Raw genomic sequence first — 15,739 nt, 5'->3', positions numbered from 1 at the left:
TCAGTTGAACTGATCTTCAGTTGGGCTCTTCATCAGTTGAACACTCCTTCGGCTGGCCGGGCTTCTGAGGTTCTTTTGCTGAACCACCTATCAACTGAACAATCAGTTGAACTCATTTTGACACATCAGTTGAACTGGTCTAGTTTGGTTGATCAGTTGATGCTTTCAGTTGGCGTCTTCGACAGCTTCCGTTTTGGCTCGTAACTGATTATTTCAGTTTCAGCTATCTGCGCACTAAGGTAAATTATTAAAAACAAACAAACAAGTTTTGTTCACATCAAAATTAAGATTGCGAACATGAAATATTCCAACATTATATCATGTTATAAAATCTCCTCTCGATATCAATTATAATACATAAAATCATATTTCAGTTATAACATATAAAATCCATTCAAAGTTGATCACACTCCAAAGTTGCAAGAAAATTCAATAACATATTCAAGTATACTTAAATCAAATTCAATCTTTAAAAAGAATTCACAACATAAATATTTGGGGATAGAATCCTCTTGATCACAAATAAAGAAACGAGAAAAGAATAAAAATGCTTATTAAGTTCTTGTTCTTCAATTGAGTTCTTTTCTCTCCTCCGTCTCCTAGCTTCCGGCTCCTTTCCGTTCCCTTCCTCCGATGAATAATCCTCAAAATCCACCTCACTCTCATCTATTAGGGCTTCTATCAATTATTTTTTTCCAAAAATCTACCACATAAGTAAATAAATCGTCCAGGGTATTTTTCTATATTGAGTCACGCTAGGGCGGGCACAAACACCTGCCCTAGTGCGAGGTCCTCGGATGTTTTCCAGACATGAACGCTAGGCAGGCCAAATCACCCGCCCCAGCGTCAGCCCCAGCGCACAGTCCTCAGAGATAACTCTCTTTCACGAGCAGGTAAAAACACCTGCCCTAGCGTGCCGTGCTTGCACTTTTGCCAATAATTCCCTTCTTTTTACCAAATCCACCTACAAATCAACCGAAACATGTGAGAAACAAATAATATGCATAAATTATGACTAAAACATAAAAGTGCAGACTCGATACCATAAACTTATGTGATAATGAATTAAAATTAACATAATAAAATTTGCATAAACGACACATATCACCTTCTTCTTGTCATCAGTAGTCTATTCTGATTGATGTTTCTCAATCATCTGTGGTGCTCCATTTGTAGGCTACTGCAGTGTTGGCCTTCACTATTCTGATTGGTTTTTAGTAATGACGTAACACATGTCATCGTCTTGGACTGCCAGATGAGCTTACATTCTGATTTTTCAATTATCAAACTCTTCTTTGGAAAACATGATAATTTTGCGAAAAGATGTCATCAATATATATGTGTTAGTTCATAGGTCGAGAGAACCCTCTCTAATGCCTCTTGTTAGGATCGGTGGAGGTGCTTTAGGGGGGGAGGTTAATAAACACCTCACAAATTTATTCTCTTTTAAATATCAGGTGATCTCTAATGGCGTTAATAGAAGAAGTATGATCTAGACTTTCAAAGTTCAGCAGAAAATTGGTATATCATGCGGAATGAGTCTACCCAGACTTTGTGAATATATATAGGAAATAGTAATGCATTAAATAAAACACAAGAGTTGTTTCTGGAAATTCGAAGGATAAAAGGCTTCTATGTCTTCATTTATTCTGTTTTCAGAAGGTATCTAGTTAAAGAATTTGATATTTAAAGCTTGTGTAAACATGCACTTTAGTAGGACATAAAAATTCCCGCTGAAATTCTTAGTATCAAATTCTCAAACCTTGAACACGCTTCTGATCAGAAAGATTCTTTCTATAACTTACAAAAGGTTCACTCAATTTATAATAAAAATCTAAGATTATAGCGAGTGAAGGATTAACACAATATTATCTCTAAAAAAGTATGATAAAACTTTATGAGAGTGATTGGAAGGTTTTCCAGGAAAGGCTCTTAGAATAATAGTTGTAGATAAATTTTGTGAGTGTCTTTCTTCCATGCTAAGAAGATTGTTGGATTTTTATAGATGTTTTCCAACGTTCAAATCTAAATGGCTAATAATTAGTAGTACCATAAATGCAATCATACAAATTTTTCAAATGTCAATTAAAGTTGTTCAGAAATAGAATGCGGCAATTAATGTTTGACATAGGATGTCAAAATATCTAACATTATTAACATACTGGACATCTTCTTAACATTCGTTTTGCTGATTTTATGCTCCATAAATAAGAGAGTAGATAAAATGCTCATAAACGACTATTGACAAGATTCAGTAATCTAAGGATGATCGGTAACGCTTGTCCATTTAATTAAGTAAACATTGAAGAACCATCATATGTGAGCAAGCAGTCTTCTGAACTAACGAACTATTGAATTTTATTGGTGAGATGAATTTTAATATAACCGAAGTATTTATTTAATATGAACACATCACCGAAATCTTAAATGCTCCAAGACATAAGTGTGAGGATTCAGAATTTCGAAGTAAATCATGTAAGTCATAAAACTTGACATGAATCTTAAAACTTTAAACTTAACCATAAAACTCAACAATAAACTTAACATTTCAGCTAACACGGCTCGAGGGAGAAACTCAAAAGCACGAGAATTAGCTCAAAGGGAATCTATGCTATTAAAAACCGCAATAATCGAAGCGTCTTCATTGGAGGAGTAAATCCCTAGCTCATGAACCCAAGATTTTAGCTCAAGAAAGCTCATTCCTTCTTGTCTTAAAGAACCAAAAATACAGCTAAGAGAAGAGCTAGGAGGCTTGGACAAATTTATTATGGAAGAATTGTCCCTTTAGTAAACCACGGTGTCTCTTGAGGATGGATAAAATTTTAACCATGAATAGAGTTTTGACCATATTTATATTCATGATTGGGCTTCAATATTTCGGCTGAATGGAGGTAGATCAACAGCCACTTTTCTCCTATAAATATCACCTTAAGCCTCACACAAATTGCACTCCAAGAATCCTCACAAGCCCCTTAAAATTTGGCCTCCTCCCTATCAAAACAACTCCCGGTCTATGCAACTAAAGAAGAAGAAGGAAGAGTTGTTCCGGTCATTCAGTACTGTGAATTTGCTGTCCACTTTGTCGCTAGGTTCCCGTATGAGTTCGGTCACGATTCCTCCAAGTTTAAGCAAGCTTCGAACCACAGCTTTGAGAACACAATAATTGGGTTTTTTGTTATGTAATTCTTTGTATTTCAAAAATTGTGTAAGAATATTATGACATACTTGTATGTGTCTAGTTATTTTCGAAAATTGATGATCATATATTTTAAAATCTCGATCGATGTACGTTTTGTGCTTTATGTCTTCGATAATCTTTGATTCTGTTGTCTGGCCCCCATCAGTGGGTATAAAATTGTGTTCTGTCTGGCCCTTATCAGTTGGTGTAAAATTGTGTTATGTCTATCCCACATTAGTGGGTATAAAATTATGTTATTGACTCACCCCTTAGAGGACTAACATATAGGGGACAATTTGACCATGGATGACAAAATGAATAACAGTGTCCATTTGTTATGATCCGTTCTATTCTGAATTGTTCTGATAAGTTATTTTCTGATTCGGTTAATGTTTAATATAGTAAGTTTTGAAGGTCTGTTTAAAATATATTTTAAATTATCATTATATGTATATGTGGTAATCGATCGACCCCACTTTCTGAGTGTTTCCCAAAGCACTCACCCTTACATCTCTTCCCATATATGACTGAGGAACAAGTGAATGATGAAGAGCAAGAAACATTCTGGGATTGGTGAATGCATCAAGAGATTTTGGATCAAAGCTTTGTATTTCCTTTGTATCTTCGCTTCCGCATTACTGATATAATTTATGTTCTGTTGTCATTATAAAGACAATATTTATTATAAAAAAGACTTGTTTTTTTTTTTTTTGCTATTTGCTATGATGCTTAATTGTTTTCATGAAAATTGATAAACAATGCCGGATGTCACCGACGCCTCGGTCTCGGGACGTGGTAATAAGAATTTATAGCATTATTAGACGTAGTAAGAGAATGATTAAGAGAGGAGATGATGAGTTACTTGTAAGTTCGAACTTCAGACATCTAGGATCTTTATATATATATATATATAACCCATGTATCTAGGTTTTGTTCGAATAATTATGGGGGATGACAACATTCTCCCCTAGTTCGTCATCTAGGTAAATCTAGTTGTGGTCATATTATCTATAACACATTTGGAGCTACTCTTATCTAGTTTTCATCCCTCGCAAGAATTTGAAATTGTAACTCTCATGTTATCTTTCAGATGTTTTATTACTGTTATGTCATGCCCATGAGTGCACCTAGAATCAATCTTACAAAAATATAAAAAAGGTTGATAGAGATGTATTACATAGAATATAATACATGTAGAGTTATTGAAATGGATGTTGTTATTGTACTGTACATCTAAGGATTAAAGGAAAATTGCTGTAGCTTAACCCCAAAATGTTAAAACAAGAATTTTTCCTCCAACTTCCATAATTTTATATCAAATAAAAGTTACCAAACCAGAATATAAAAAAAAAAAAAAACTAATAAATTCTTTAATACTACTAATCGATTATTGAAATCAATCGTGAATCGATGATTAGTCAGACTTAATCAATCTCTCAACTCCTTTTTGAATGTAGAGAGACGCACAATTCAGATTGATGGCGAAGTGGCATAAAAAGTAGGGGTGCGTTCAATTCGAGTAGGTCGAATGAGAGTTCAGGTGTGGTTGCCCAAAAATATCAATAAGATTGTTTTGGTCCGACCAACCCGAACTAACGCGATTTGTAATTTTTACTTTTTATTTAAATAAAAAATAAAAACATATTTTAATAATAATGATATTATTTTAATTTAAACACATAATAATAAAATTGTACATATATATAATTTAAATGTGAAATTTTAATTATAAAAAATTTCAAGTAAACTTACATCACAAACAAAAAATTAAATTTTTCAATATTTTACAAAATAAATATTATATAATAAAAATTTATGATATTAATATGCAATAAAAAAATTTCCAACATGCTATATATAAAAATGTGGTCATTTTTTCTTAATTTCATAAAAATTAATAAATAAAAAGAATTGTCGAGGTTGGAATTAACCCAAATCCGACCAAACTCGATTTTTATTTTCATGTTAGATTTCGCGTTCAGCCCCCACGCTACTCAAACTCTCAACTTTCAACACTAACTTGATATTTTTTGGGTCAACTCGAATAGAACTGGCGGGTCCGATCCATTTTTAACAATATGATAAGTTCCATGTTAATGCTAATAAAGTCACTGCCATTTTCAATTGCCTAATAATATACCAAAAAATCCAAAGAAAAAGATAAGAACAAGGAAAAAGGTGTGCCGTACAAAAAAGAAACAAAGACTTTTCTAATCTAATTTACCCTCTATAGAGATAAATAAGTTGTTACGAAAAATTTGTGTGAGACGATCTCACTGGTCGTATTTTATGAGACAGATCTCTTATTTGGGTCATCAATGAAAAAGTATTACTTTTTATGCCAAGAGTATTACTTTTTATTGTGAATATGGTAGGGTTGATCCGTCTCACAGATAAAGATTCGTAAGACCGCCTCACAAAAAACCTATTCTAAGTTCTAATTTAAAAGGAATTCACATAATCACTCAACTTTTACTAAAAACTATTTTGAAATATCGAATTTCCAGAAATGTCTTCCAAATTTGTTGTCATTGTACATTTTAATGACCATGTGTATTATGCTGAATTCAAAATTCCGAACGCTTCATTCGCTAAATAATTTTTTTAAGCCTAAATATCTAATTTTCTAGTTCTCGTCCTATTTCTTCAATAATTTTCTATACATTATTTTAAATTTAAAATCAATAACATTTTTCCCCTTTATCGGATACAAATTGACTGAAAAAATATGTAAAACAATGTTTTTTCAAAAATTAAAAAATTCTTTATTATAAATTAAGCTAACAATATTTCTCGCAGTAATGGTTCTTTAATTTATCAAATTTCAGGATTAATCTTGAAATTTGATAATATAAAATAGTAAATGCAAAAAATAAACGACCGAAAATGCAAATTTTCATTTTTAATATATATTCTTTTTAAGTACAGTAATTAGCGGACCCCAAAAACTCGTGGCGTGTAATATGTTAAATCTAATGATTGCACTTTCTTGGTTTCACTTTGTTACAACTTTTCGAAATTCAAATGACACAGCTGCCGCGCATGGCTGCAATATCTTCTGTTCAATACATGCACCACTAGGGATGGCAATTTTCCTAAGAAGCCTAACTGACTAGAAAGCCAGATTTATGAAACATCAGGAAGATATTGTTAGCCAAACTGGTTCAAAGTTGACTGATGAAGCTCAACTGACAATCTATCTAATTGATCAGTCAGTCAAATTCCATATATATATTCCCTGAAGAATCGGTATAATCAGTGATTCGAGATCATATAACAGTCAAAGAAACTTAACAAAATGTCAAGTTTCGTTGCACTAACATAACATGTCAGAAATGACGATGACATGACAACGACGACATTTGCTTTTGTAAACTGATACACTTTGAAAAAGATTACCATAGCTAATTGACTTATTTATATCTCGACCAACAAGAATAAAATTTCAGTGTTTCTAACTCAATCATGTCACATGTTGATATAGGGATGAGTCATTTCTCATTAGCGGTGAGCAATATTGCAAGAAGTGAACAATTACATTATTTCTTTCCTTTTTGTATTCATCAAAATTTTGAATCTATTTCTCAATAATATATTGTGAGCTTTTTCTAAAAAAAGAAAATATATATAATCTTTAGATATATTTTCAATGTTTTTGTTAACATGGGTTTAAATTTCAATAAAATGAATTTTAGCTCTAATACACACATATATATAAAACTTTTCCTTTTAAAATTATTATAAATCAAAATCATTCTTCCGCAGTCATTTGTACAATAAAGATGAATTAAAAAACAAACGCATTTTTACACCCGCCCATGGTTCTTAAAAAAAAGTGAACCAAAATTGAAACATTATTTAAAAATCATAACCAAAATCATGGGTTCGGTTTAGATTTCTAAAAATAAGAAACCGTAAATTAATATTAAATTTTAATATTTTATAGTATGTAAACACATTAAATTATGCAATTAAACTATTTGATATTTGAAATTAAATTTAATCTCGTTTTAAATAAAAAGCTACATACTAATATTATTTCATAATATAATTGATGAACAATCAGTTTAATAGTTCTACATATGGCATTATTATATTTAATTATGCTTTTAAATTTTAAAAAATAAATTTGAGTTCCAATCGATTCAAATGATAATCATATCCAATTTCGATAATAAACAATGCGAATACTTACCATAAATTAAGTAGGACTTAATTTAATTATGCTTTTAAATATAGAACGCTTGTCTCAACACATGAGTATATACAGAGTTAAAAATATACAGAGATAAAAAAAACTCTCGCAGATCGAAATGAAAAAAAGTAAAAAAATGAAGGCTGTAAAGGTGGGGAGTGCCACGTGCTTGCCGTCAGATAAGTAGGACTCCATCGTCATGTTAAGGATTTTTGGAAGGATGCGAATACTTACCATAAATTAAAAAAATTCCGCAAATTCTAAATTAGATAAAATAAATTCATTCCTTGCGTGGGGAATAATATTTGCTCCTATAATCTGAATGATAAAATATGTTGGATAGCGTTAAAATTTTATATATATACATTATATTATTAAATTTGATACATTTAAAAATGACTAATTTTTGTTGTCATTATCTATTTTAATAATTATATAAAGAAAAAGACTAAAATTTTAATGCAAGTAACATGTATATTAGTAGATAGAGTCTTTATTTCGTAACCATTGAGTTGCAATTCACTTCCTAGTTGGGCAATTTTTTCTTATGCACTTTTTTTTGTTTATTTTTTAATTTATATATCAAAATTATAATATAATCTTTTGTATTTTGATTTTCTTTTAATTAAAAAAATATCATAAAAACAAACAACACGTAAATCGTTGCATTACTTTCTATTAAATTTCGGGGCGGTCCAAGGTTGTAATGACTGATTGTACAATGTGCACCAAACAGACAGACAGCTCACGTTAGCCTCAGCCACTTAACAAAAACTTCAACCGACATTTCATACGTGCCGCAGGATCATCCGTCCACGTCATCCTCTTGCACACCCACTCCCCATTTTAGCTTTATCTCCCCCACCCCACCACCTTCGCTTTCATACTTCCATTCTCTCTCTACCAAATTCTAGGGTTTAATTTTATACGGAATCCGGATTCATTGTCTCCAGACTCAATTATCCTGTCGCGATGGGTTCGCAACCCGATCCAGGCGAGTTAACTCAGCCGCCGCCGCCGCCGAGTTTTGATGAGTTCCAGCGGCAGACTTCGCTCATGACCAGCTGCACTCTGCTGTGGAAGGAACTCTCCGATCATTTCTCTTCACTTGAGCAGGACATTATGAAGAAGTCCGAATCCTTGAAGGCGAAGTTCCAAGCTTTGACCAATGAAACGCATGTATCTATGCGGGTTTTGGACAATCGTGAGTCATCGATATCGAAATCTATGTCAATGGCCTATGAATCGCTTGAACGGGCGACGAAGCTATCTGTTTCTGCTGCGATGTCGAAGGATCCCAGCACGGATAAGGACACTGAGTCAACGGAGGATCCGGAGATTGATAATTCAGCTGGCGTGCTGATGAAGTTCAGCACTTTCTGCCGCAAGATGGCCTCGAGGGAGTGCTGGAGCTTCGTGACTGCAAGGAAGAAGGAATTGGAGGTATTCAGATCCGAGCTGCCGAAAGCCCTGGCCGACTGTGTGGATCCTCCGAAGTTTGTCTTGGAGGCGATTTCCGAGGTTTTTCCTGTGGATAAACGTGAGGCAAGTAGCAGTTACGATTTGGGGTGGGCTTGTGTGTTGTTACTGGAGTCTTTGATTCCTGTGATGATGGACCCTGTGTTAGGGAAGGAGAGGATGTTGGTGACGCCGAGCATCAAGGGGAAGGCTGAGAATATTGCAGAGACATGGAAGAAGAGCTTGGAGGAGAGGGGTGGAATTGAGAATACAAAAACTCCTGATGTGCATACTTTTTTGCAGCATTTGGTGACTTTTGGGATTGTCAAGGAGGGAGATTTGGGTTTGTACAGGAAGCTCGTGGTGGCCTCTGCTTGGAGAAAGCAGATGCCAAAGCTCGCAGTCTCTCTTGGTCTTGCTAATAAAATGCCCGGTAATTTCATTCTTTTGTTTCATTGTCGGATCAGCTATTATTCTTTGTTCCTTTTTTCATGATATTTACGACTCTGAATATCATAGTTTTGATTTTCCGAGGCAGGGAAACAAAAGTTGCTGCGTATATTTTGTTGTTGGGATGCTCTTTCTTCTTGTACGAGTAGAGAAACGAAAATTTTAATAAAAGATAACCTTGACCTGGTTTCTTGGTTTTGATTTTTGAACCTTAAGGTTTGTTTGTTAACGTCAAATGAAGTAATTAATTAGAAGTTGGAACACGTTTGTGAGAGATATCAAGATCATACACCTTTTTATTTGTTTGAAATATTTGGTTTTGTATGAGACAATTAAGGTCTTGCACCTGCATCGTTTTCTCACCATTTTGTGGCCAGTTTAGGGAAGAAACTTCTTTTAGCTAGATTAGCTTGGAGAAAAATAATGTCAGTTGTCATCAGCAGTGGATATATATATATATATATTTTTGTACTTAAATAGTGAAGGAACATGACTTAATCCCTACCCGGTTTCCTAATTTTGGTTAACATACTTGTAGATTGATTTGACATATAATTTTAACTAGTACTAGTTTGATGACCAAATGGGTCCGAGACTTTGAGATTTAGTGATTTTAGAATGAATTTGCAGATAGTCTTCTCCACGTATTAACCCAAGTATGTCGATTAATTTGTTGAAGGTCGGATATCCTCAAATAAATAGATATTGTGGTATATAACTTCCTTACATTCTTTTGTTTAAGAACATGCTATGTCGTTGGTCAGATTTTCTTTAGCGCATATATGAAGTTTATGACAGGTATAAGATTCCACCTAGGCATATGATTGGATCTAGATGATGCAGGAAATACTTCATAGTATCTCAGTACTTCTATGCTGACTCGTCTGCAGATATGATTGAAGAATTGATTGGAAGGGGACAGCAGGTCGATGCTGTTCATTTTTCTTATGAAGTTGGGCTCACAGGAAAATTCCCTCCTGTCCCGCTGCTCAAAGCTTTCTTGAAGGATGCAAAAAAGGCTGCTACATCACTTCTGGAGGATGGCAGCAATTCTGGACGTGCTGCGGTACGCATTAGATTCTATTGTTTCTCATGTACATCGAGTTTTATCAGGCAATGATATCCTTACGTTTTCTGTACATCATTTGTAAAGTAAGTTATTCTCAAATATTTGGTCGGAACATGAATCAGGTAGTTCTCCGCCTGGCTCCACCTGTCATCTATCAAATCGTCTCTAATATCTTGCGCTTCGTAACCAAAATGATTCAACACCTTAGTTGGCTGTTGTCTATAATAGACGATACAAAATACATGAACGTGCGTACCTGCGTTTTCTTGTTTGTGTGTGGAGGAGATATTCATATCTTTACTCATTGTCCTCTGTCGACTATTTGTGTACAGCATCTAGCTGCAAAGAAAGAGCAATCATCGATTCGAGCAGTTCTCAAGTGCATAGAGGAATACAAACTCGAGGCTGAATTCCCACCAGAAAGCCTCAAGAAACGCCTCGAACAATTGGATAAAACAAAAACCGAGAAGAAGAAACCAGCAAGCCCAACCGCCAAAAGAACACGAGCCAGCACGGGAGGCCCCATGCCTCCAGCCAAGGCGGGCCGCTCAACAAATGCCTATGTTTCATCTTTCCCATCTCCTCCAGCATATATCTGTTCCCCCTCACACACCCAGTATCCATCTCCAGTTCCAGCATACCCTGCAAATTTTACCATGTACCCACACGCAAATCGGAGTCCCCAGTATCCCTACTCCCCAGAAACCGGCCCTCCTGCCATAATCGGATCATATCCTGTTTCTCCGATAAACTACCAGGCTTACGGAGGGTACAGTAATGCAATGGCGCCTACTTACCAGCAAGCCTACTACTGACTGGGGGGTTCTTGCCAAAAAAGGTGACTGATGATATATGATGACGAAATTTTAACGTCATTTTAATGTTTTGATGTTGTGTAATCACTAACCTTTAATGGTAGCCTTTTATCTGCGTGTTGATCTTTAATCAACTGACCTTGACAAGGACAGGCTGTATTTTCTGATTGTCGCGAACTTGTCGTTCTAGGTTGTGAAAGTATTAAGAAATGCCTAACATGGACTCTATCTGATCGATCATAGGATTTGTCAATCTAATTTTCAAGGGTCCTACTATTCTTAAATTGTGTATTTCGACATTCTTGGCATGGGGCTGGTAATAATTATCTTTCTTGTTCTGAAAACATCTGATGCTCCGTCCTGAATAGGGGCTTTTGCCTTACTGAGCTCTCTTAACAATTATTTCGTATATATATATTATTGTTATATGAAAACTTTTAACTTAAAATTTTGAGAGTTTCGCAAAGAGAATGTGTGAAAATTAGTTGCCAGAGCATTGCCTCGGTCTCCTCTTGTGGGCTTGGAGTATGATAAATGCGCAATACTAAACATAAATCATTTAAATATAAATCTCAGTATCATCTCATGCATTTAATTTACGACGCATGTTGGAGTAGGATGTTAGAGTAGATGTCATGTAAACCAACTGTTGGCTAATAAATTTATTCATTCGGTTGTAATAAACCATCTTTATTTTAATATAATTTATTATTTTATGGTTTATTATTTCTTTATCTGTGTACCTATGTGATCAACATAGATAAAAATCTTGATTATATTTTAATACAAATGATTCGTAATTCGATTTTTAAACTCATTTGTAAATACTGTATATTCTAAATTCATTCCTAGTCGATTCAGTCGCCTAAAACATGGATGAATGTCATTTGAGCTCGAGACTAGCATCTGTGATGTTGTGTACCGCGTTTCTTGGTAAGAGTATAGAGATGTCCAAACATGCAGATGAGTAATCATATGATGATTATATCGAACTGCCTTCCCTAGGACTTTTCAAGTGGTTATCATTCATTGAAAGGATTAGTCCATGGATATGATTGTACACCATTAGTCCTTACGAACCGGGACAACACTGAGGCTCTATATGCTAGGGATGTGCTTTGACTCGTTTATCGACTCCAGGAGGGTCATCAGGTGGCGAGATTGAGTACAGTTGCGACGCATGTAGGAGCTAGAACCGCTCACCTACTGGTGTGGATATCTTGTGTGATCAGATGAAATAATAGTGCATGGAATTTCTGGCCAAAGTATGAGATGTACGTTAGAAAAGGAGTTCTCTAATTGTTCATGCGACACCACTATTTATATCAAAGATATGCAACAGAGCCATCGAATTCTTATGCAACCCTCGATCAACCAATGATTACAGATTCAATCGAGATATATGAGATGAAGGGACCTTACTGTACGTTAATCATAACCGACTGGTTCTTGGATACATTATCAGTGATATCTATGGAATCATGGGGCGATGCTACTAGACGCTCTTACCATGATTCGATGGGTCTAATCAAAAATATGATTTCTGACATTCTAACGATCAATTGTTGATACATAGAATGAGGCAAATTAGGGTAAGTCCGAATAAAGAATTGTCCTGAATTACAATGAGTTGTGAACCCACGGGTAGCTGAATCTCTGAACCATTGAGGGTCAGACAAGCACTGGATCATTTTATCTCCGTTAAGAGAATAAATTCAAGTAGTTGAATTTATATAAATTATGATATAGTAAATTCAAATGGTTGAATTTATGATAATTAAAATTTGAGAAAATAAATTCAAGGAGTTGAATTTATGAGATTTGGGAATTTAAATTAAATTCAAAAATTGAGTTTATTAAATATTAAATTAAATATAGTGGGAAGTATGTTTAATGGGTTTGTAGAAGTAAAAGTCCAACATACTAAATAATTAAAGTTTTTAATGGACTATGATTAATTAATTAAACTATTTGTACTAGTCTAATTAATTAATCAAGCACATTAATGTTAATTAAGAGACTAGTTTAATTAATTAATCAAGCACATTAATGTTAATTAAGAGGCCCAAATATTATATTATGGTAATTAGGTCATGAATGTTTTATTTTAAGTAGGTGACTTAAACCCTAGCCTACCACAATCACAATTTTCGAAAAAAGGTCTCCTCCTTCTGCTCAAGAATTCGGCCATCCTCTTTGAAAAAGAGGTTGAGTCGTCTCTCTATTTTTGCTCTCCAACGTTGAAAGTTCTTCCAAATATTCTAGTGCTATTTGGAAGAAGAACTAAACTTCTAGTCGTGGACCTGATTCGAAGAATAAAGAAAGGAGTTCTCAAAGAAAGTTCGTAGCGAAATTCAACAAGAGCTATATCCGTCAATGCCGGAATAGTTGGAGTCGAGTGAATTAATTCACTAAAGGTATAAATTTTAATACCCTATGAATGTTTATCCAATCCAAACCATACGAGATTCCAAATATTTTGATTGTCAAAATAAAATAAAATAAAATTTTTAAAACTTCCGATGCGTTTGGGTACGAGAGAACACGAATCACAACATTGGTATTAGAGTCAGGTTCTCTATATCTTATGGTTTTAAATATTGAATAATTTATTTCTAACGACACAAAAATTTTTTTCAGAAAATTGTTGCATTTAGAGTCCAATTAGAAGCAGCTCCTAATGTTAGTCAGATTTATGTCTAATTGGCTGCTCCATCGAAAGAAGCAGCCAAGCTTGAGTTAAGAGCTAATGTTAGTCAGACTGAGTTAGCCAAGCTTGAGAAATGGTGGGACCATGATCTTTAAGCTAAGAGCTACATGTTGGCTTTTATGTCGAACGAACTTCAGAAGAGGTTCGAAGAGGCGGTGAATGTTGCTGACATTCACCTTCATCTGAAAGAATTGTATGTTGTACAAACTCGTTCAGAGAGACATGCTACTGTGAGAATTCATGACTACACGCTTGCGAGACAGGGCTTCGGTCCATGAGCATGGTGTTAGGATTATTGGGCTCATCGAGAAGTTGGTGGGACTCGACGTGGTTATTCATAGTGAGCTATCGACTGATATTCTCTAGTTGTCATTGCCTGCCTCGTTCGATGGATTGTGGTTAATTTTAATATGAACAAGCTTGAGGCCACCCTTGAACCGTTGCTCAATATGCTTACTACTTATCATGCCACAATCAAAAAAGGGAAAGCCTGTTTTTTTAGTGGGCTCATCGTCCGGTACGAAAAGGGGAGCCCAAAATAAAGGCAAGAAGCGTTCTGCCCCACCAAAGAAGAACAAGCCCAACAAGAAACCATACAAGAAATCAACTCAGGGGCCATCAAAGCCCGACAAGTCAGAACATGTCTATTTCCACTACAACAAGCCTGGACATTGGAGGCGTAATTGCACGGAGTATCTTGCCCAGAAGCGTTCTGGCCATGATATGTTTTATATTAAAGTTATTGCTTCTATTAATTCCTCTTCTTGGGTATTGGATACCGAATGTGATTCTTATCTATGCAATAATTTGCAGGTGATGGGAAGAAGCAAGATGCTTAGAGATGGTGAGACATTTCTAAGACTATGAAATGGAGCAAGGGTTGCTGCCACTGCCATTGGAGACGTTACATTAATTTTAGACAACAATTTTAAGTTATTTTTGAGAGACGTTTTATATGTTCCTGAATTGGTTAAAAACATTATTTATATTTCTATGCTTGATGGGGATGATTATTCTTGTGTTTTTGCTAAAGGTATTTGCAATTTATACAAGAATGAATGTTTGATTGGAACCGGAGAATTAAAAAACGATCTTTACAACTTAAAATTAAAAGATATTATGTTAAAAATATCCAAGCACATACGAAAACAACAACAAACCAAAGAAAAATAGAAGATCCAAATCCCGCACAAATATGACACGCTAGACTAGGTCATATTTCTCAAAGAAGGATGCACAAGCTGGTGGGAGAATGCATGTTTGACTTGTCGGACATTAATTCTCTACATACTTGTAAGTCCTGTCTAAACGGAAAAATGACTAAGTCTTCATTCAATGGAAACGTGGAACGTGCACATGGTCTACTTAATTTGATCCACACAGATATTTGTGGCCCGCTAAGTGTTAGCACAAAATATGGGCAATCCTACTTCATTACCTTTATTGATGACCATTCGATGTATGTGTATGTTTATTTAATGAAAAACAAATCTGAAGCATTTGAAAGGTTCAAAGAAAAACAAATCTGAAGCATTTGAAAGGTTCAAAGAGTTCAGTTCTGAAGTAGAAAAACAGCTAGAAAAGAGTATTAAGACACTTCGATCTGATCGATGTGGAGAATACTTGAGTGCTGAATTTTGGGTTATCTAAAAGAGAATGAGATTCTCTCACAGTGGACTCCACCAGCAACACCATAATTGAATGGTGTTTCTGAACGTCGTAATCAAACCTTGATGGACATGGTTCGATTCATGATGTGATTCACTGAATTGCCTACATCGTTTTGGGGGCTTTGCGCTGAAACTGTGGCAATGTTATTGAATAATATCCATACTAAAGCAGTGAATAAAACACCATATGAGAT

General features: G+C 34.8%; 1 protein-coding gene across 1 annotated transcript; it reads left to right on the top strand.

The window, feature by feature from the left end:
• Window positions 1-8,253: 8,253 nt before the first annotated feature.
• On the top strand, window positions 8,254-11,443 carry LOC142551085 (FRIGIDA-like protein 4a). Its single transcript, XM_075660132.1, has 3 exons — window positions 8,254-9,264; window positions 10,172-10,347; window positions 10,683-11,443. Exons 1-3 carry the CDS (start codon window positions 8,346-8,348, stop codon window positions 11,163-11,165), a joined length of 1,578 nt encoding a protein of 525 aa, XP_075516247.1. The 5' UTR covers window positions 8,254-8,345; the 3' UTR covers window positions 11,166-11,443.
• The last annotated feature ends 4,296 nt before the right edge of the window (window positions 11,444-15,739 follow it).

The sequence above is a fragment of the Primulina tabacum genome, chromosome 7, assembly GCF_025594145.1.
Source record: "Primulina tabacum isolate GXHZ01 chromosome 7, ASM2559414v2, whole genome shotgun sequence".
Taxonomy (NCBI): Eukaryota; Viridiplantae; Streptophyta; class Magnoliopsida; order Lamiales; family Gesneriaceae; genus Primulina; species Primulina tabacum.
The sequence above is the reverse complement of the archived record's forward strand: the minus strand, read 5'-3'. Positions and strand labels throughout refer to the sequence as shown.

Bases quoted from the DNA above. Each gene is read 5' to 3' on its own strand.
- LOC142551085 (XM_075660132.1), top strand. From the start codon at position 8,346: ATGGGTTCGCAACCCGATCCAGGCGAGTTAACTCAGCCGCCGCCGCCG. The intron at 9,265-10,171 runs GTAATTTCATTC...ACTCGTCTGCAG, and splicing joins TCTTGCTAATAAAATGCCCG to ATATGATTGAAGAATTGATT. The intron at 10,348-10,682 runs GTACGCATTAGA...ATTTGTGTACAG, and splicing joins GCAATTCTGGACGTGCTGCG to CATCTAGCTGCAAAGAAAGA.